Source organism: Macaca thibetana, chromosome 14, assembly GCF_024542745.1.
Source record: "Macaca thibetana thibetana isolate TM-01 chromosome 14, ASM2454274v1, whole genome shotgun sequence".
NCBI lineage: Eukaryota > Metazoa > Chordata > Mammalia > Primates > Cercopithecidae > Macaca > Macaca thibetana.
The window spans coordinates 69,817,724-69,838,855 of NC_065591.1; the positions used below are offsets into that span (position 1 = coordinate 69,817,724).

Genomic DNA, 21,132 nt, shown 5'->3' on the forward strand with positions numbered 1-21,132 from the left:
TTATGGCTGGTTTGATCTATCCAGACCACTAAAATGTTCTCCATATCATCAAGGTTGTTTCACTTTCTTATCACTTGTGTATTCACTGGAGTAGCACTTTTAGTTTCCTTCAAGAACTTTTCCTCTGCACTCACAACTTGGCTGTTTGGCACAATGGGCCTACCTTTCAGCCTGTCTTGGCTTTCAGGATGCCTTCCTCATCAAGCTCAATCATTTCGAGCTTTTGATTTAAAGTCACAGATATGTGACTCTTCTTCTCACTTGAAAACTTAGAGGCCTCTGTAGGGCTATTAATTGGCCTAATTTTATTATTGTATCTCAGTCAATAGGGAGGCCTGAGGATAGGGAGAGAGATGGTGGAACAGCTGGTTGGTAGAGCAGGCGGAACACACAGCATTTATTAAATTCACCATAGTGTTGCCCCAAAGCAATCAGAATAGTAATATCAAAGATCACTGATTACAGATCATCGTAACAAATATAATAGTAATGAAAAAGTGTGAAATATTTCAAGATTTACCAAAATGTAACACAGACACAAAATGAGCACATGATGTTAGAAAAATGGCGTTGATAGAGTTGCTCAATGGAGAGTTACCACAGCCTTCAATTTGTTAAAAAAAAATGAAAATGCAGTATCTGTGAAGTGCAATAAAGCAAAGTGCAAAAAATGAGGTATTCCTGTACATGTGCTGCCAAAGTGAGTGCTATATACATTCTTAACCTGGACCAAGAGCAGTATTCAAAATAACAACCCTGGCCAGGCATGGTGGCTCACGCCTGTAATCCCAACATTATGGGAGGCCGAGGCAGGTGTGGACCACTTGAGGTCAGGAGTTTGAGACCAGCTCCCGGCCATCATCGTGAAACCCCATCTCCACTAAAAATACAAAAATTAGCCTGGCGCGGTGGTGCACGCCTGTAATCCCAGGTACTCAGGAGGCTGAGGCAGGAGAATCATTTGAACCTGGGAGGCAGAGGTTGCAGTAAGCTGAGATCGTACCACTGCACTCCAGTCTGGGTGACAAGGTGGGGCAAGCCTGTCTCAAAAACAAAATAATAACAAAGAAACAACAAAAAAAAACAACTCTGAGGATACATTTCTAGCCCAAGGCAACTAAAGCAAGAAATATCTTCTTAATGCACAGACCTACAGTTAATCATTTTACTGAATCTACATACACATTCCACTTATATGATTACATATACACATCAGTATAGACTTACATTCTATACATACGACTCTCCCATACTCAACAAGAAATCACCAAGAGCCTGAATCAAAGGATACCAATAAAACAAACCCTAAACTAGGAAGTGGGAGGGAAAGGAGAAAAGGGATGAGGGAGAAAAAGAAAAAAGAGGAAGGATGGAGGCAGGGTGGAAGCTAATATTAATAAATATTGAGTACCTACTGTATACACACCACCATTTGATGGTTGCTTCTTGGTTTCCACGCTTTCAGTCTTGGCCCTACATCCATTTTTTACACAGCAGTCTAACTGTGGTCTTCGAAACCCTGTGTTATCTGTCCCCTGTGCACCCCATCCTGTGCCACTCCTCTTCTTCAATGCTCTGCAGCCACAAGAGGCACTTTGTGTTCCTAGAATGCTCTGACTTCTTTCCTGCCACAGGGCCATTGAACTTACTCTTTACTATGCCTGAACTGCTTTCCACATCACTTATTCTTTTTTCATTTTTTGAATTTCAACTCAAACATCACCTTCTAAAGGAGTAGCGCCCAGCCACTTAGTAACCCTCTATTTCCTTTATCACAATCTGAAACGTTCCTGTTTGTCTAGTTCCACCCACCAACTTCGAGAGCAAGGACCAGTAATGTCTTGCTCACCACCGCACCTCTCGGGAGTTAGAAGGGTACCTGGCACCTCAGGCACCTGTTAATACTGGCTGAATGGCTGTTCGAAAGGTTCTTAAATGCATATTAAGGATAAGGACCCTGAGGTTCAGAAACATTAAAGTGACTTGTTCCAAATCCGACAGCGCCAGGTCTGAACCTAGCCAGCTGAGGCTAAGTCAAGTAACAAACGACGAAACGGAAAGCTTAGCAAAAGCAGGGTACCGACAAACACGACCTTAAGTTCCTTCTCTTTATAACTAGGGATATCCACACCTCTCTCTCCCGCCCTGACCGACCGCGGGGCCTCCCCGCCCAGCCCCTGGCCGTGGGAGTCCCTTACTAGGTGGGGATGAGAAGGCATTTGAGGAGAGTCACCCCGAGCGCCAAAGCCGAAAACCAATTGCCAGTCCCCGCGGCAATTGTGAACGCCGCCATTGCTGCGGCACCGCACGCTTCCTACCAACTTGATCCACATCCGGGATCCCGCGCATGCGGAGAAGGCCCACTGAAGCGGAGCCCGCGAGCTGCGCGCATGCGGCGAGCCGCGCAGCCAGTCCGAGGACTGCAGTCAGCTATTTAAACCTCCCGGCCACTTTTTCTTTACAGCCGCGTTTCCCCCCGGGCAGGAAGGGCTTCTGCCCTGGCCTTTGTAGCCACTTTTAAGTTTTATCGGCTAGTTCATACTTGCATAGAAAGAGTGGTCGTTTGCTCTGAGTCATCACTGTGTAGTATTGGGGATACTTAGGTGAGAAAAAAAAAAACAACGCTAGAGACGTGCATGCACTAGTGGAGAAGTCAGGATTGTTGCCCTAGAGTTACAGTAGATAAAAGTACCATGAGAGAACTGCGGGGGCTCCCAACCTGGATGCCTGCACCGGAGTATTAAATCCAGCTAGAGAATGGCATGTGCAAAGATACAGAGGTGAGAAACATTGTTTTTAGAACTCTGAGCGAGGCTCTTGGCTCAGCTCCTCCTTGAGCGGAACCCATTCTGGAAGCAGGGTGGAGGCTAGTCCTAACGCTTACTGTACAGATAACCTACGGTTCATGTTAAAATTCAGATTCTGATTCAGTAGGCCCAATAAAGTCGCAGATTGCGAAAAGACTGAGGCACATGCAATGGAATTAGACTTGTCTCATTATTTTACTGTGTGATCTTGGACAAATTATCTAAACCTCAGTTTCTTTTTTTCTTTTATTATTTTTTTTTGAAAATAGGAGATAAAAATGGTTTCTGGCCGGACGCGGTGCTCACGCCTGTAATCCCAACACTGGGAGGCCGAGGCGGGCGAATCACCTGAGTTCAGGAGTTTGAGATCAGCCTGGCCAACACTTAATTAAAAATTTTTTTTAAAAATTAGTCAAGCATGGTGGCGGGCGCCTGTAATTCCACTTACTCGGGAGGCTGAAGCTAGAGAATCACTTGAACGTGGGAGGCGGAGGTTGCAGTGAGCTGAGATCGCGCCATTGCACTCCAGCCTGGGAGACCAGAGCGAAACTCCGTCTCAAAAAAAAGTTTCAGCCTCATAAAGTGGTTGTGAGGATTAAATAAGGATGCATATAAATTGCTTGATATGATTCCAGGACAGAATAAATGCTCAATAATGTGTCAGATCAGTTAATTATCTTGCTGAAAGATGCATAGCAAGTCGGTGACAGTGTCACCTCCCTAATATGAGTTTATGCCCTCCCACAGCTTCAACCGCCACCCATGTGAATATGATGCACAGATTTATAGCTCAGCACTCCTCTCACTTCCAGACCCTGATCTCCAGTTGACTACCTGACCTCACGTAGATGTTTTCGTTTTGTTTTTGAGAGACAGGGTCTCATTTTGTGGCCCAGGTTGGAGGGCAATAGTGCAAACACAGATCACTGCCACCTTGACCTCCTGGGCTCAAGCAGTCCTCCCCACCTCAGCCTCTTGAGTAACTGGGACCACAGGGATGTGGCAACGTGTGTGTGCGTGTGTGTGTGTGTGTGTGTGTGTGTGTGTGTGTGTAGAGATGGGATCTCCCTATGTTGTCCTTGCTGGTCTCAAACTCCTGGGCTCAAGTGATATTCCTGCCTTAGCCTCCCAAAGTATTGGGATTACAGTTGTGTGCCACCATGCCCAGCTACTTAGATGTTTTAAAGGCACTTTGCATTAATTTTCTATTTCTGCTGTAACAAATTACCATAAACTTAGTAGCTTAAAACAACACAAATTTATTCTCTTACAGTTCTGTAAACCAGAAATTTAAAATCAGTCTCACTGGGCTAAAGTCAAGGTGTCATTTGGATTGGCTGCTTCCAGAGGCTCTGCAGGGAGATGGTTTTTCTTGCCTTTTTCAGCTTTTAGAAGTTGCCTGTATTCCTTGGCCCCTTCCTCACATCACTCCAACCTCCTTCCATCCTTACAATCGATTACTTTCCTGTAATAGCTACGGTCAAATGGGCAGCTGAAGATGATGATGAAGATGATCTTGACACCGAGAAGCAGAATACCAATGAGGATGACCAGACAGCAAAAAAGGAAAAGTTAAAAGAAGGTAAAAGAAGGCTACTCATACTTGCTGTCTCAGTATCTAAAGGTGGTCACTTACCAGTAGAGAGGCCCACCCACTGCAGACAGTGCCACCGAAGGTGACATGCACTTTCTACCACCCATCCAAAACTGTAATGTGAATCTGCAACAGGAGAGGAAAAAAGAACCAAAACTTCCAAGGCCTTGCATTTTTTATTCAAAGCATTTTTTTTTTCTTGGAGATGGAGTCTCACTCTATTGCCTGGAGTGTAGTGGCACAATCTCGGCTCTCTGCAGCCTCTGCCTCCTGGGTTTAAGCAATTCTCTGCCTCAGCCTCCCAAGTAGCTGGGGTTACAGGCGCATGCCACTACACTCAGCTAAGTTTTGTATTTTTAGGAGAGATGGGGTTTCACCATGTTGGCCAGGCTGGTCTTGAACTCCTGACCTCGTGATCCACCTGCCTTGGCCTTCCCAAAGTGCTGCGATTACAAGCGTGAGCCACCACACCCAGCCAAAAGCATTTTTTAAAAGAAAAATTGGTCTATATTTTTTGTTTCTACTTTATATCTTTGTACGTATTTTTAGAGGTCAGGCATTTTTAACAATCTTGGATGACCAAAACAGCTTTCAGAGTGTTCTTCACCCAACTTCTGACCTTACTTGTAGTGTGATCATGTTCATTAGAATCTCAAAGGAGGAAGAAAAACAAACGCATAAACAAATGCAAAAATAGATCGGGTGAGGTGGTTCATGGCTGTAAGCCCAGCACTTTGAGAGGCTCAGGCGGGTGCATCACCTGAGGTCAGGAGTTCAAGACCAGCCTGGCCAACATGGTGAAACCCTACTCTACTAAATATACAAAAATTAGCCAGGTTTGGTGGTATGTGCCTGTAGTCCCAGCTACTCAGGAGGCTGAGGCAGGAGAATTGCTGGAACCTGGGAGGCAGAGGTTGCAGTGAGCTGAGATCACACCACTGCACTCCAGCCTGGGCGACAGAGTGAGACTGTCTCAAAAAAAGCAAAAACAGGCCAAGCATGGTGGCTCATGCTGTGATCCCAGCACTTTGGTAGGCCTAGGCAGGTGAATCACCTGAGGTCAGGGGTTTGAGACCAGCCTAGCCAACATGGTGAAAACCCATTTCTACTGAAAATACAAAAATTAGCCAGGCCTGGTGGCGGGTGCCTGTAATCCCAGCTACATGGGAGGCTGAGGCATGAGAATTGCTTGAACTCAGGAGGCGGAGGTTGCAGTGAGCAGAGATCATTGCACTGCAGCCTGGGTGACAGAGTAAGACTCTGTCTCAAAAATAAATAAATGCAAAAACAACAAGTCTTATTTTTTCAACCTGTTTGATATATGTGTGAAACAATGTTATCCAACAATAAACAGGAATCTTATTTTTCTGAGGTTTTTTCCCTAACTTCATTTCTAGTGAATTTTCTGAGTTCTAACAAAAAATGGTAGAGACAGTTGTCATGAATTGTACCCCTTTTCTCATTCTTTCTGCTTTAGACTTTAACATGAGGCATAAAGCTAGACTCAGCTGTAAGGAAAAACTGCCTCATGCTGACCCTGACATCATTGAGCTAATAAACAAATCCCTCTACCTCCAGACTTACTATGTGAGAACACACACACACACGTGTTACCAAAACACCAGGGGTTCCGATCTAGTTCCTGTTGCTTGCTTCACAGAAAGCCAATCACTGAGATGATTATTGCCAAGGAATAAGGCTTTAATCAGGTGCTGCAGAAAAACATGGGAGATAAATCTCAAACTTGGGTCCCTGACTGACTAAAACTAGGTTTATATAGCAGCAAAGAAATGTAATAATGTATTTTTTAAAAAAAGGAACTAGGGAGGAATAAGGAAGCAATCATGATGAATGAGGGGCCTGGCATCTCATTGTCTGGATGCTGTGATCTGGTGAGTTTCAGTTCTTTGATACTTTTTTTTTGAGAGACCTGAAGGTCATTTCCTGAGGAAGGAACTCAGATAAATATAACTTTCCAGCTTTAAGACCAGAAGGGTCAATTTCTATCTTTGTCCAAAAAAAACACTAAGGTACTATTGGGTTAGGTTCACACATGCCCACACCACCCTTAGGTGTTTAAGCCACAGTTGGTCAGGTTGCCTCTTCTTCCAGCAAAAGCATTTCTCACTGCTCTTGCCAGGTCCTGTCTATTTAACCTCCTAGTTGTCTCTCACATTCATGCATTCCTCTTCACCCACCTTTGCCACTCTAGGCACAATGACCTGCTTTCAGCCTTTGGTACATGCCATGTTCCCTCCTGTCACTGCCCTTTATACATGACCTTCCCTCTGTCATGTTCTTCCTTCTCCCTTTAGGCTAGTTAGCTCTTCATCCTTTAGCTCTTATAGCAAGCACTGCTTCCCCAAGACAACCTTCTCCAACCTCCCCTTATCCTACCCTGGGCACCTGTCAGCTGGATGCAATTTTATACTATGTGTGTGATTATCTAATTATCTCACTAGTTAGTCACTCCATGAGGACAGGGACCTTTTCTGTTTTATTCATTATTGTAATAGCAGCAACCCACATAGCAGCTGACACAACAGATATGCTCTATATTTGTTGAATGGCATGAATGTCTAAAACAGGATTCCAACCCAGTTTCTCCTACTTGAGTCTCTGCTTATCCCCAGTAGCTGGGACTACAAGCATGTCATGTGCCACCATGCTTCTTTGGTTCAGCTTTAAAAAATAAAAGAATTGGCTGCATGCGGTAGCTCACACCTGTAATCCTAGCACTTTGGGAGGCTGAGGCGGGTGGATCACAAGGTCAAGAGTTCGAGACCAGCCTGGCCAACATGGCAAAATCCCCTCTCTACTAAAAATACAAAAATTAGCCAGACGTGGTGGCGGGCACCTGTAATCCCAGCTACTTGGGAGGCTGAGACAGGAGAATTGCTTGAAACCAGAAGGCAGAGGTTGCAGTGAGCCAAGATCATGCCACTGGACTCCAGCCTGGGTGAAAGCAAAACTCCATCTCAAAAAAAAAAAAAAAGAATTAAGAATGAAAACAAGTCTCTAGGCAATCAGAACCCACAGAGCGGCAGCAGATTGTGAGATCATCAAAATCTGGACACTCTCCCTTTCAGAGAAACTTGTGATCAGGAAAGCTTTCTAGTTACCAGCAATGGCCAGGAACTGGAGTAGAATGGACTGATTTCATACAAAGAAAAGAGGCCAGGTCAGAAGGTTTATGAAACACTTCAACAATCTGCTCAGATTTTTCAGCTTGAAGACCCCTATAAAACTGACATCGGCCCTTTTCTGCAATGAGTATATTTGAGACATGGGGAGAAACTGCAGAAAGGGGCCGATGTCAGTTTTATAGGTCTTCAAGATTATAATTAGTTGAATAAGTTATATGTTTTTAGACTTTGGGGTGATTGTTTATAATGTCACTTGGAGGGTAATTAAACTCAGAAAGAAATGGGCCAGGTATGGTGGCTCATGCCTGTAATCCCAGCATTTTGGGAGGCTGAGGTGGGAAGATCACTTGAGCTCAGGAGTATGACACCAGTCTGGCCAACATAGCAAAAACTTGTCTCTACTAAAAATAAAAATAAAATTTAAAAATTAGCCAGGCATGATGGTGCGTGCCTGTAGTTCCAGCTACTGGGGAGGCTGAGGTGGGGGGATTGTTTAAGCCTGGGAGATAGAGGCTGTAGTGAGCTGTGATCATGTGCCACTGCATTCCAGCCTTGGCAAGAGAGTGAGACCCTGTCTCAAAAAAGGAAAAAAGAGAAAGAAACAGTCCAGTTCCAAGTTTAAAATTAAAAATGAGTAGTATTGCATTTATATGCCATCCTAGCTATTTATTGCTGCATAACAAAACTTAGCAACCTAGAAACATTTATTATTTCAGAGTTTCTGTGGTCAGGAATTAGAGTGGCTTAACTGGGTGGTTCTGGCTCAGGGTGTCTCTTGAGGTTGCAGTCAAGATGACATCAGGGGCTGTAGTCAACTGAGGGCTCCACTGGAGCTGTAGTATCGACTTCCAAGGCCAACAGAAGCCCTCCGTTCCTTGTCACATAATCCACGCGCCTCGGCCTCCCAAAGTGCTGGGATTACAGCACTTGAGCCACCGCCCCCGGCTCCAAATGCCCTTTTCGTTTATTGTATGACACGCTCCTCCTATCCTATGACAAATCCTGCATGACCCAGTTCAAATGATCTATGAAATTTTCCCAAAGCATTTTATGCGGGTTTCTTTTCAGAATTTACAATTGTAACCCCAGTGACAGCTAAGCCCTCCAAGGTTCTTCAAATCTAAATAAAACTGACTTTGCCCAACCATTTAGTCTCAATTTGACAGCCTGTGGAAGCCTAGGCTTTCCCTTGTATTTCTGCAGAGTCTCAGAGGCATACGTTTTCACATCACCTCTTCTCCTGGACTTCCTACTTCCTCAGTTGTGGCCTGTGTTCTTACCTTATAACACAAATGGGAGATTCAGCTCCTTCACTGCTTTCCAGGCAAAACCTGCTCATACACAGTATTTATGAGTACAGAGACTACTGAAGAGCACAGCACACCCAGCAAATCCTTTAAATCTCTAGGCATCAGGCTGGCCCTCCCCAGTCCTCTTTGACTCTTTGGTCATGTGGTGTCCCCCTGTTGCCCTTTCCTGGTGCAGTTCCAGCCTCCCCATTTCTCCGGTCTTCCCTCATTTTCTGAAGCAACAAACCTCTTCAAAAGCTTTTCTCATGTAGAGTAGTTCCAGGGCACTTTCTGTTCTTGGCCTCTCCTTCTACCCAAGACCTTATGAAGGTGTTATTCCAAACAAGACAATTCCTTTCCCAAGAGGAGTTCTTAGACCAACAGGATAATAATTTTCCAGTCATCTTGTATGTTTATAAGCATGTCTTAGTTCAGGCTGCTATACCAAAGTACCACAGACTGGGTGATTTGTAAACAACAAACAGACATTTATTCCTCACAGTTCTGGAGGCTGGAAGTCTGAGATCCAGGTCCAGGAAGAGGGTCTGGTGAGGGCTGTCTTCCAGGTTGCAGACTGCCAACTTCTTGTATCCTCACATGGTGGAAAGAGAGTGAGAGAGCTCTCTGGACTCTCTTTCATTTTTATTTACTTATTTATTTTTGAGACAGTCTCGCTGTGTCACCCAGGCTGGAATGCAATGGCACAATCTCAGCTCACTGCAGCCTCTGCCTCCAGGGTTCAAGTGATTCTCCTGCTTTAGCCTCCCAAGTAGCTGGGATTACAGGTGCCCGCCACAATGCCTGGGTAATTTTTGTATTTTTAGTAGAGATGGAGTTTCACCATGTTGGTCAGGCTGGTCTTGAACCCCTGACCTCAAGCAATCCACCTGCCTCAGCCTCCCAAAGTGCTGAGATTACAGGTGTGAGCCACTGTGCCCAGCCAGGTGGGCTCTCTTTTATAAGGGCACTAATTCTACTCTTGAGGACTCCACCCTCATAACCTAATTACTTTTGACAAGCCCCCACCTCCCTATACCATCACATTGGAGGTTAAGATTTCAACATATCAATTGGGGTAGGGGGCTCAAACATTCAGTCTATAACAGAGTATGCCTCACCTATGGGTCTGAATCAGGTCTGGTCTGAGTTTGTAGTCCCAGATCCCGGCACAGAGCTTGGGATATAGTGGGCCTTCAGTAACGTTTGTTGAATACATGAATTTGTGATAAATGAGAATGATTGATTTAAAAATACTGAATAAAATAATGAATCAGCTAGGCATGGTGGCTCACACCTATAATCCCAGCACTTTGGGAGGCTGAGGCAGGCAGATCACCTGAGGTCAGGAGTTTGAGACCAGTCTGGCCAACATGGTGAAACCCCGACTCTACTAAAAATACAAAAAATACACCAGGCATGGTGGCGGGTGCCTGTAATCCCAGTTACTTGGCAGGCTGAGGCAGGAGAATCACTTGAACCTGGGAGGCAGAGGTTGTAGTGAGCTGAGATCATGCCATTGCACTCCAGCCTGGGCAACAAGAGCGAAACTTTGTCTCAAAAAAAAAAAAAAAAAAAAAAAAAGAATCAGTTAATATTAATTGACCTGATGGTTCCCAGGGATCTTTGTTCTGCAAAAGAAAGAAGCTGACGGAAGTTCTAGTCCTAATTCTAGTCCCAGTTCTGCCTCTCACTTGCATGTAACCATGGGCAGGTCACTTTTCCTCTCTGTACCTCAGCTGAAAAATAAGAAGGAGGTTTCTTGTTATTCCTTTTTGTCCTGCCAACCACACCTCATTCTAATCCCCACCTGCTTGCCACCTGATGCTTCATGCTGGGGACCTGGGGTAGCTTCTTATTAAAACCCACCTGCCTGGTTAAGAAGTGCTTTCAGGCCGGGCGCGGTGTCTCAAGCCTGTAATCCCAGCACTTTGGGAGGCCGAGACGGGCGGATCATGAGGTCAGGAGATCGAGACCATCCTGGCTAACACGGTGAAACCCCATCTCTACTAAAAAATACAAAAAACTAGTCGGGCGAAGTGGCGGGCGCCTGTGGTCCCAGCTACTCGGGAGGCTGAGGCAGGAGAATGGCGTAAACCCGGGAGGCAGAGCTTGCAGTGAGCTGAGATCCGGCCACTGCACTCCAGCCTGGGTGACAGAGCCAGACTCAGTCTCAAAAAAAAAAAAAAAAAAAAAAAAAAAAAAAAGAAGTGCTTTCAAAGCAGAGGGCCCACCTGGAATTGTTCTAGCTCATGATTCTTGTTCAGCCACACCATTGCATTCCTCACCATCCTTTAATGCCTAGTAAAACTGCACATTGAATAAGCTGTTTCATTCTCCCTCCATCCAATTTACAAATGAAATCCCATCAATCTTTTCCTATGCCGGGCCCTCACGCAGGAGTGTGTTTGTGTGTGTGAATGCGTGTACCTGCATTCACTTGCGTGCATATGGACACCCGCTTCCTTAACCAGGTTTATTGTGTCTGAAATTTTCTGAAACTGTGTATGGGCTTTCTGAAGGAAGTAGAAACCTCATGTAGTATTTGTTTTTTTTTTAAGACAGGGTCTCACTCTGTCACCCAGGCTGGAGTGCAGTGGCGTGATCTTGGCTCCGCGTGTAGTATTCTTAGCAAGGCTTTGGTCATAACTGCTTTTTCACTGAGGCCTTCAGCTGGAGCTATCTACCATGAGTCCTCAGAGGCCAGGATTTCCAAGGACTGACTGATCAGTTTTCATTCGTTCCTAGCTCATTGGTATCACTAAGCCTCTGTGTCAACAACTAATGTAAGTATGTATGTATGTATGTATGTGCAGTGGTGTGATTATAGCTCACTGCAGCCTCAAACTCCTGGGCTCAGGTTATCCTCCCACCTCAGTCTCCTAAGTAGCTGGGACCACAAGTACGTGCCACCACACCTGGCTAATTTTTCAATTTTTGTTATAGAGATGGGTCCTGTCATGTTGCACAGGCTAGTCTTGAACTCCCAGCCTCAAGCAATCCTTCCTCCTTGGCCTCCCAAAGTGCTGGGATTACAAGTGTAAGCCAGTGTGCCTAGCCAACATCTAAGATCTCTTTTTTTTGTTTTTTGGTTTTTTTTTGAGACAGAATGTCGCTCTGTAGCCCAGGCTGGAGTTCAGTGGCTTGATCGTTGCTCACTGTAACTTTCCGCCTCGTCGGTTCAAGTGATTCTCCTGCCTCAGCCTCCCGAGTAGCTGGATTACAGGTGCGCACCACCACACCCAGCTAATTTTTTGTGTTTTTAGTAGAGACGAGGTTTCACCCTGTTGGCCAGGCTGGTCTTGAACTCCTGACCTCAAGTGATCTGCCTGCCTCGGCCTCCCAAAGTGCTGGGATTATAGGTGTGAGCCACCACACCCGGCACAACTAAGATAATTCTTCCCCCTACCCCGCGCCTACTCGAGACAGAGTCTCGCTCTGTCAACCGGGCTGGAGTGCAGTGGCGCGTTCTTGGCTTACTTCAACCTCTGCCTCCCAGGTTCAGGTGATTCTCCCGCCTCAGCCTCCCAAGCAGCTGGGACTACAGGTGCGCGCTACCACACTCTGCTAATTTTTGAATTTTTTTTTTTTTTTTTTTTTTTTGCGATGAAGTCTCGCTGTCTCCCAGGCTGGAGTGCAGTGGCGCCATCTCGGCTCACTGCAAGTTCCGCCTCCCGAGTTCACGCCATTCTCCTGCCTCAGCCTCCCAAGTAGCTGGGACTACAGGCACCTGCCACCATGCCTGGCTAATTTTTTGTAGTTTTAGTAGAGATGGGGTTTCACTGTGTTAGCCAGGATGGTCTAGATCTCCTGACCTCCTGATCCGCCCACCTCAGCCTCCTCAAGTGCTGGGATTACAGGCGTGAGCCACCGCGCCCGGCCAAATTTTTGTATTTTTAATAGAGACAGGGTTTCACCATGTTGGCCAGGCTGGAAAACTAAGATCTTAATTTGAGTGCCAAAGGGTGTCCCACAGCTTCTTTCCTATATTTTGTTATTGGGGTGGGGCCAGGACACACATTTCAGTAATCTTTGCTTTTAGGGGTTCTGAGGTAACTTAAAGGATGGCAAAGAAAAAAAAAAAAAAAAAAAAAAACCAAAAAAACCAGGTATGACTCACAGAACCTTAGATTTCATTGTTGCCAAGCTCCATGTGAACTAGGATATGAATAGTAACAATTATTCAATTATTATTAATAGCATACACTTACTAGATACCAAACACTGGGTGAAGTGTGATACATAAGTCATCTCATTTATGTAAACATTATGAGGAAATAAAGCACTGGAGAGTTAAGGAACTCACTCGGATACTCACTGCTGGTGAGTGATGCAGCCAGGATTCAACCCAGCCCATCAGATGCCAGCATCTACATCTGTAACCATTACAATATTTCTTTCTTCAAGCTCCCAATTTGTGTTCTGAGGAGAGACTAAATAAGGAAAAGAAAAAAATCTCTTCACCTATTTAGCCTCCAGACCTTTGCCCGTGACTTGGAAGTGTTTGCTGTGGAGTCTCCTATTTTTTTTTTTTTTTTTTTTTGAGACAGAGTCTCGCTCTGTCGCCCAGGCCGGAGTGCAGTGGCGCAATCTCGGCTCACTGCAAGCTCCACCTCCCGGGTTCAGGCCATTCTCCTGCCTCAGCCTACCAAGTAGCTGGGACTACAGGCGCCCGCCACCGCGCCCGGCTAGTTTTTCTATTTTTTAGTAGAGACGGGGTTTCACTGTGTTAGCCAGGATGGTCTCGATCTCCTGACCTCGTGATCCGCCCGCCTCGGCCTCCCAAAGTGCTGGGATTACAGGCGTGAGCCACCGCGCCCGGCCCTATTTTGTCTTTTTTTCTTTTTTTTTTTTTTTTTGAGATGGAGTCTTGCTCTGTCTCCCAGGCTGGAGTACAGTGGCATGATCTCTGCTCACTTCCGGGCCCAAGCGATTCTCCTGCCTCAGTCTCCCAAGTAGCTAGGATTACAGGCTCCCGCCCTCACACCTGGCTAATTTTTGCATTTTTAGTAGAGACAGGGTTTCACTGTGTTGCTCAGGCTGGTCTGGAACTCCTGACCTCAAGTGATCTGCCCCCCTCGGTGTCCCAAAGTGCTAGGATTACAGGCCTGAGCCACTGCACCCAGCCTCCTATCTTGTCTTCATGAGTGTTCAGAATTTTGTGGTGCACTGATCAGAAGCCCAGAGGAATCTAGACTTTATTGAGGTGCACCTTGGTATTTGAATCCCACTCTCTCTCTTTTTTTTGCGGAGGGGGGAGGGTCGGGAAGACAGAATCTCTGTTGCCCAGGCCAAAGTGCAGGGGGCACAGCTCACTGCAGCCTTGACCTCACAGGCTTAAATCATCCTCCCACCTCAGCCTCCGGAGTAGCTAGGACTATAGGTGCACCACCACACCTGGCTAGTTTTTGTATTTTTTGTAGAATTGAGGTTTCACCATGTTGCCCAGGCTGCTCTCAAACTCCTGGGCTCAAGCAATCTGCCTGCCTCGGCCTCCCAAAGTGCTGAGATTACAGTCATGAGCTACTGTGCCCAGCCTGAATCCCTCTTTATTGGCATCAGATCATATCAATATAAATTTTATATAGACCATTAATATCAGCCAGGAGAAGGATGAAAGCAAAATGTTCTAAGAGCAAAGGGACTGCTGATTATCATCAAGTGACCCTATTTCATAGGAAGAAAATGTGGATGACATTTTATGACCAACAGCATTGTTTATTTAACCTTGATGCACAATAGAGGAGAACTTTTGACTCCAACCCCCAGTCCCTGAAGGCAGAAGTCTAAAATTTCCTCTCAATTCTGTTTATGGCCTTAAAGCATTTGTCTTAGCCTATATTCTCCCCAAAGCAGGGCCTGAGATAAAGGCTTTTGTGTGAGTGGTTTAATTTGCTGTGGTGATCTCAGGAAGCAGGAGCTATGCTTGCAGAGAATGAAATAGGGAGCACAAATATAAGGATAAGATATTAACTACTACTAAGGACAACTGATTACTCAAGCATGAGAGACCTTCTGAGAAACCACATAAAATGCATTTAAGGACTGTCTTGCTCAGGGGAAGACAGGGAGAAAAGGTTATCCATCAGCTTCCCTCTCCCATTGGTCAAGACTGGCCTTAGGGAACGTTTATGTTTCCTGTAAATGAGTGCTAAGTGGACTCCCACAGACATCACACGTGGCAGCTCAAAGAGACTAGAAGGCAGGAAATGAAAGGCATGAGACGGGCCTGAGGCTGGGCATTTTCAGGTTACATCTTCATGAAGGTGGTCATTGCTGCACAATGGCTGGAATAAGAGGTGAGACTGACAAGATTTGAAGTGGGACACGAGAGGTGTTTGACATAGTCCAACCCTTGCACCATTCAAGCCCACTTATGCCCTTGTCTAAGTTTAATTTGTCATACGGTCGTCTTCGGTGTGGCAGCTGGCTGCATTCTCTGCAAACACTTAATAATCCAAGCATATTAGTGAAACAAATTATAATACTTGCTGCTGCAGTTGATCCCAAAGATGTAATTGATATTCATTATCTGCTTTTTCTACCACTCAATCTAGATTTCTCTTATTCTCATCCGGCACTTTGGCTGGCCTGGATTTCTTGCTTGGTGGTGGGACCGTCCCTGAAGTCCTTATGATTGCCTTACCCTTGATATGATCATGGTTACTACAAATAGTCTGTTCATCATTACCACTGGATTTGTTCCTGAGCTGATGCTTAACTGAGCCTTTCCAGAACATTCCACCATCATCTGCCAGGGTCTGTTTTACTGCAGAAGCCATAGAGGTGATCTGAATAGAGATAAAATGGGCATAAACAGGCTTGCATCCTCTAAGTCTGTTCTGATGGTGTTAATCTCTGCAGTTCTTTGCGGGATGCAATATTGTTTCTACTGATGGGGTCAGTGAAGTGTCTGGGTAACTTCAAGGGCTTCCACTTGGCCCTTTCTACTACAGACTCTTACTCGGCTGGGCGCAGTGGCTCACACCTGTAATTCCAGCACTTTGGGAGGCCAAGGTGGGCGGATCACTTGAGGTCAGCAGTTCGAGACCAGCCTGGCCAACATGGTGAAACCCCATGTCTACTCAAATTAGAGACTACAAAAATTAGCTGTGTGTGGTGGTGGCATGCCTGTAATTCTAGCTACTCAGGAGGCTGAGGCAGGAGAATGGCTTGAACCCGGGAGGCAGAGGTTACAGTGAGCTGGGATCAAGCCATTGTACTCCAGCCTGGGTGACAGAGCAAGACTCTTGTCCCAAAAAAAAAAAAAAAAAAGACTTACTCCTCAGGTCAGTAAAACAACACAAGAATTCTAATATCTGCTAAATATATATCTGCCGATCTCTACTTCCAGAAACTGGCCACAGGGTGGGTCCGTGAATGCATAGAACCAATGTGAAATGTACTTGGGCTAGAAGTCATTTTACCACTTGGCTTTCATCATTCAAATTCATCATCTAAAAATGGGGCACCGCATGCCTCACACCTGTAATTCCGGCACTTTTGGAGGCTGAGGTGTGTGGATCATCTGAGGTGAGGAGTTCAAGACTCATCCTGGCCAACAATGCGAAACTTTGTCTCCATTAAAAATACAAACATTAGCCAGGCGTGGTGGCAGCCACCTGTAGTCCCAGCTTCTCAGGAGGCTGAGGCAGGAGAATCACTTGAACCCGGGATGGGGAGGTTGCAGTGAGCTGAGATTGCGCCACTTCACTCCAGCCTGGGCAAAAGAGCAAGACTCCATCTCAGAAAATAAATAAATAAAAAAAAATGGGGGTGACAGTTCTTATCACATAGGGTTTTTGTGAGGATTAAATGATATGCATCAGCTTCTCCGTGTCTGCAAATTCTTGAAGGCAGCGACAATCAATCAATCAACTGCCTTTGTAACCGACACAGTGCCTACAATAGTGTCTTGAATATCTTCATTTTTTGAGCCAATGTTTATGAGGCATCTGCTCTGCGGCAGGTTCTATGTTGGGTATTGGGGAAACTCTTTTTAAAAACACTACTGCCCACATTTGTCTCCTCCTCCAATGGAAAGGCCAAGTATTTTCAGGAGCCACTTAGGTAGGCAAGGCAGTAGTAAGTCACAGCTGCGAGTCCAGCATGTGAACACAGTCTGATGCTAGAGAGCACAAATTTACTACGATGCAATGCCATATTCCTATGGTTAGAATAGGCTAGGGAATCTCACAAACCTGGGCTCAAATCCCAACTCTACCAATTCCCAGAATGTGACCTTAGGTAAGTTGTTATGTCTCTCTGAAACTGCAATTTTCCCTGTCTATAAAGTGGGTATAATATTTACATCTACCTCATAAGATTGTTTTGAAAATTAAGAGTTCATTCATGGAAAGAATTTAGGACAATGCACTGAGTAAGTGCTGGGTAAATGTTTCTATTACTATGTTTTCCAGAAAAGCTGAGTCCCCAGGTATGATTTGGAAGGAGAGAAAGAGCCTGTTTCTGGCTTCTAACTGGAGCCTATGCTTCCCAGCCTGTCAGAATGGCCACCAGCAGGCTGTAACCTTTTATGATTTGGAAGGAGAAAGAGAAGAGGGAGAGGGGAGATATATGTAGCCAAGCAACAGATGGGGGAAAAAAAGCCAGCTAGTAAGAAATTCTAGGTGGTAGTGTTGGCCAATTAATAATAATATTAGGCCAGGCATGGTGGCTCACACCTGTAATCCCAGCACTTTGGGAAGCCAAATCCTGGGCTCAAACAATCTGCACACTTTAACAAGTTACTTATTTACTGCCCAGGGCTAGCTAGGTGCTTAGAATTTCTCTTGAAGGAACTCAGGAGTTTATTTCCATGCCTGGAGTAGTCTGCAGGCCCCTAAAAAAGGGGATCCCTGCTCCATCTCAGAAAGGTCACATTTTTAGGATGGAGCAACTAAAAGAGATTTAAAAAATACAGTCATGCTGGGAATTTTTACTTTCTGCTGCAGGTGTTGGACTCGATGAAGGGTTTCACTTGGGGGGAGGTGTGTTTTATCAGGCTCACTCTGGCATCTGGTAGGGAGACCAGTCCTCTGAAGTCAGATGGCCTTAGATTCAAACCCCACCGGTGTAATTTATTCAAAAATCTGCAGGGCAGGCCAGCAGCCTGGGCGACAGAAAGAGACTCTGTCTCTTAAAATTTGTTCACCCTGTGACCTCAGGAAATGTGTCAGTCAGGATTCTACCTGAGAAAAATAACTGGTACTATATATGGATATATTTACTTATTTATTGCAAGGAATGGGCTTTTGTGCTCATTGGGGCTGGCTTGGCAAGTTAAAAATCTGCAAGGCAGGCCAGCAGGCTGGACACTCAGGCAGGAGTGGAAGCAGCAATCCACAGTAAGTTTCTTCCCCAAGGAAGACTTCAGTTTGCTTTTTAGGCCTTTACACTGACTGGATGAGGCACACCAAGATTATTGAAGATAGTCTCTTTTATTCAAAAGTCAACTGACTGTACATGTTAACCACATCTACAAAATACCTTCACAGCAACACCTAGATTCGTGTTTGATTAATGAAGTGGGTACTATATCCTAGCCATGTAGGCACATAAAACTAAACTTCACGGCCAGGCTTGGTGGCTCACGCCTGTAATTCCAGCACTTTTGGAGGCCAAGACAGGTGGATTGCTTGAGTCCAGGAATTGGAGACCAACCTGAGCAACATGGTGAAACCCTGTCCTACAAAACATTTTAAAAACTAGCCAGGTGCGGTGGTGGGAGCCTGTAATCCCAGCTACCCAGGAAGCTTTAGCCCTGGCTCTTGAGTTGCAGTGAGCCAAGATAGCGCCACTGCACTCCAGCCTGGGTGACAGAGTGAGACCCTGTCTCAAAAACAAACAATCAAAAAACTAAACTAAACTAACCTTCACTTAATTTCTTCAAGTTTGTTTCCTCAGCTATAAAATCAAGATACTGATCCTTAACCTCCTATATGAAAATGCACATAAGGTAGCAGAACTTTCCATGAAGCAGAGCAACAGGGCTTAATAGGTCTTAGCTCTCAGTCTATAGGAATCGGTGGGGAGGCCTTTGCAACACTTTGGAAGAGCAGGGTTTGGTTTGAATAAGAATATATTTTTCCAACCTGGATACTTTGTAATATAAGCACATGGCGGGTGGGGAAACAGTTCAAACCGGCAGTCAATGAAGAGTTAGTCTGTGTTACTCTAGGTCTTTCTCTCAAAAGTAATCATTGCTAATAGTTTGTGATTATTTTTCCAGAATTTTGTTCTATATGCATGCACGCTCAATGCCTAATCACACTCAGCCTTTTGTCCCCTTGCACCTTGCTTTTTAAATTTTAATGGTATGTCTTGGAGAATGTTCCATGTCAGCATGTACAAATCTACTTCTTTTAAAAAATAGCTGCAAAGGGCTGGGCGTGGTGGCTCACACCTGTAATTCTGGCACTTTGGGAGGCCAAGGCAGGCAGATTGCCTGAGCTCAGGAGTTCGAGACCAGTCTGGGCAGCACAGTGAAATCCCATCTCTACTAAAATACAAAAAAAAAATTAGCCAGGTGTGGCGGCATGTGTCTGTAGTTCCACTCACTTGGGAGGCTGAGGCAGGAGAATTGCTTGAACCCAGGAGGTGGAGGTTGTAGTGAGCTAAGATCACGCCACTGCACTCCAGCCTGGGTGACAGAGCGAGACTCTGTCTCTTAGAGTAAAAAAAATGGCTGCAAAATATTCCATTGTGTCATTAAATACTAATTTACTTATTTAATAAGTTCTCAACTGATGGTAATTTAGGTTACTTTTTTGCTATTATAAATAATACAAGGGTAAACATCTTTGTACATACATACATGTTTGCATAATGTGTAAGAAGAGATAAATTTCTAGAACTGGAAGTACTGCATTAAAGGGTCTGCACATTTAAAATGTCAATATATAGTGCCAATTTATCTTTCAAAGAGATTGCATTAGTTTATACCCAACCAATAGTATACGAGAGTGCTGTTTCCCCATGCCCTTATCAACACTGCCACCTTGGATTTAAACCTACTTGTTTTCCTTTAAAATACCAAAATGGGCATTTGAAAAAAATAAGCATAATTTTTTCCTTGGCAAGAGCTGTATTTTGTTTGAGTCTGATCTTTCTGATGGCAGAGCTAGGCCTTATGCCCCGTCCTGTGGTCCCAACTCTGAGGAGTTGGGGCAGATGACCTCTCTACAGTACTCAATCAGAATAGCTCCAGGTCACCAGGCAAAAGGGTAGGCCAGACCCGGGCCTGTGCCCAGCCAGATGATGGAAATGCAAACAAGTCAAGTTCTATAATAGAACACAGAGCCATTGCCGGGAAACCACAAATTGCTGACTTGCTCCTGCAAACAATCAATATTCAGAAGCATGGTCCAGGAATGCTAACGATGCATCCTGCACAAAGGGCTGAGTGGGGGAGGATGTGCTTTTAGAAAAGAACCCAGCACCAGAAGCCCTGGCGCTGCTGCTTAGAGAGCCACCAAGAAGGCCCTTGGTCCCATCACCACACCCTCTGATGATCCCACAACCCTAGGCTGTCAGAGCCAGAGTAGGTCTGGAAAATCATCCCACCCTGAGAGAGTCCAGGCAAAGAATCAAGGGAGTTCCAAGAAGCAAATGCTCACTTCGGTGAGATAGTGCAGGGCAGTGGTTAGTGGCTACACGTGGGCTCAAATCCTGACTTGGTCACTTACCAGCTCTCTGACCTTGGACACATTGCTTCACCACTCTCAGCCTCAGTTTTTTCATCTATAGAATGAAGATAATAACACCTCTCTTAGAAGGTCATTGTGAAGATTCAACTGAATAATTATGTTTGTAAATAATTTAGCATGGCAACTGGCTTTTTGTAAGGTTGTAATAAATTATTAATATTAATTTTTTTTTTGAGACAGAGTCTCCCTCTGTCACCCAGGTTGGAGTGCAGTGGCACTATCTAGGCTTGAATCCTCCTGGGTTTAAGTGATTCTCCAGTCTCAATCTTCCAAGTAGCTGGGACTATACGTGTGCGCTAGCATGCGCAGCAAACTTTTTGTGTTTTTAGTAGAGATGAGGTTTCGCCATGTTGGCCAGGCTGGTCTTGAACTCCTGAGCTCAAGCGATCCGCCGACCTTGGCCTCTCAAAGTACTAAGATTACAGGTGTGAGCCACCACACCTGGCCTATATTGTTATTAATAAACAATAGGATATCAGGAGTGGGGACTAAGGAGAGGCCATCTGCACTAGACCTTGAAGAATTTGGAAGATTTGGTAATTAGACTGATTAAAGGGATGAAGTTCCTGTGCAAAGGTTCTCTTCTGGTGT

At 45.1% G+C, this 21,132-nt stretch overlaps 2 protein-coding genes across 2 annotated transcripts in view; both read right to left on the reverse strand.

Annotated features, from left to right (window-relative positions):
• ALG8 (ALG8 alpha-1,3-glucosyltransferase) overlaps positions 1-2,314 on the reverse strand; it is a 37,748-nt gene extending 35,434 nt beyond the window's left edge. The window contains exon 1 of the mRNA XM_050757505.1: positions 2,199-2,314. Coding sequence (XP_050613462.1) covers positions 2,199-2,293 — 95 coding nt within the window. The 5' untranslated portion in view covers positions 2,294-2,314. The remainder of the gene's footprint in view (positions 1-2,198) is intronic.
• The window catches only part of CLNS1A (chloride nucleotide-sensitive channel 1A), an 820,929-nt gene that overhangs the window by 533,832 nt on the left and 265,965 nt on the right, over positions 1-21,132 (reverse strand). The window lies entirely within an intron of this gene.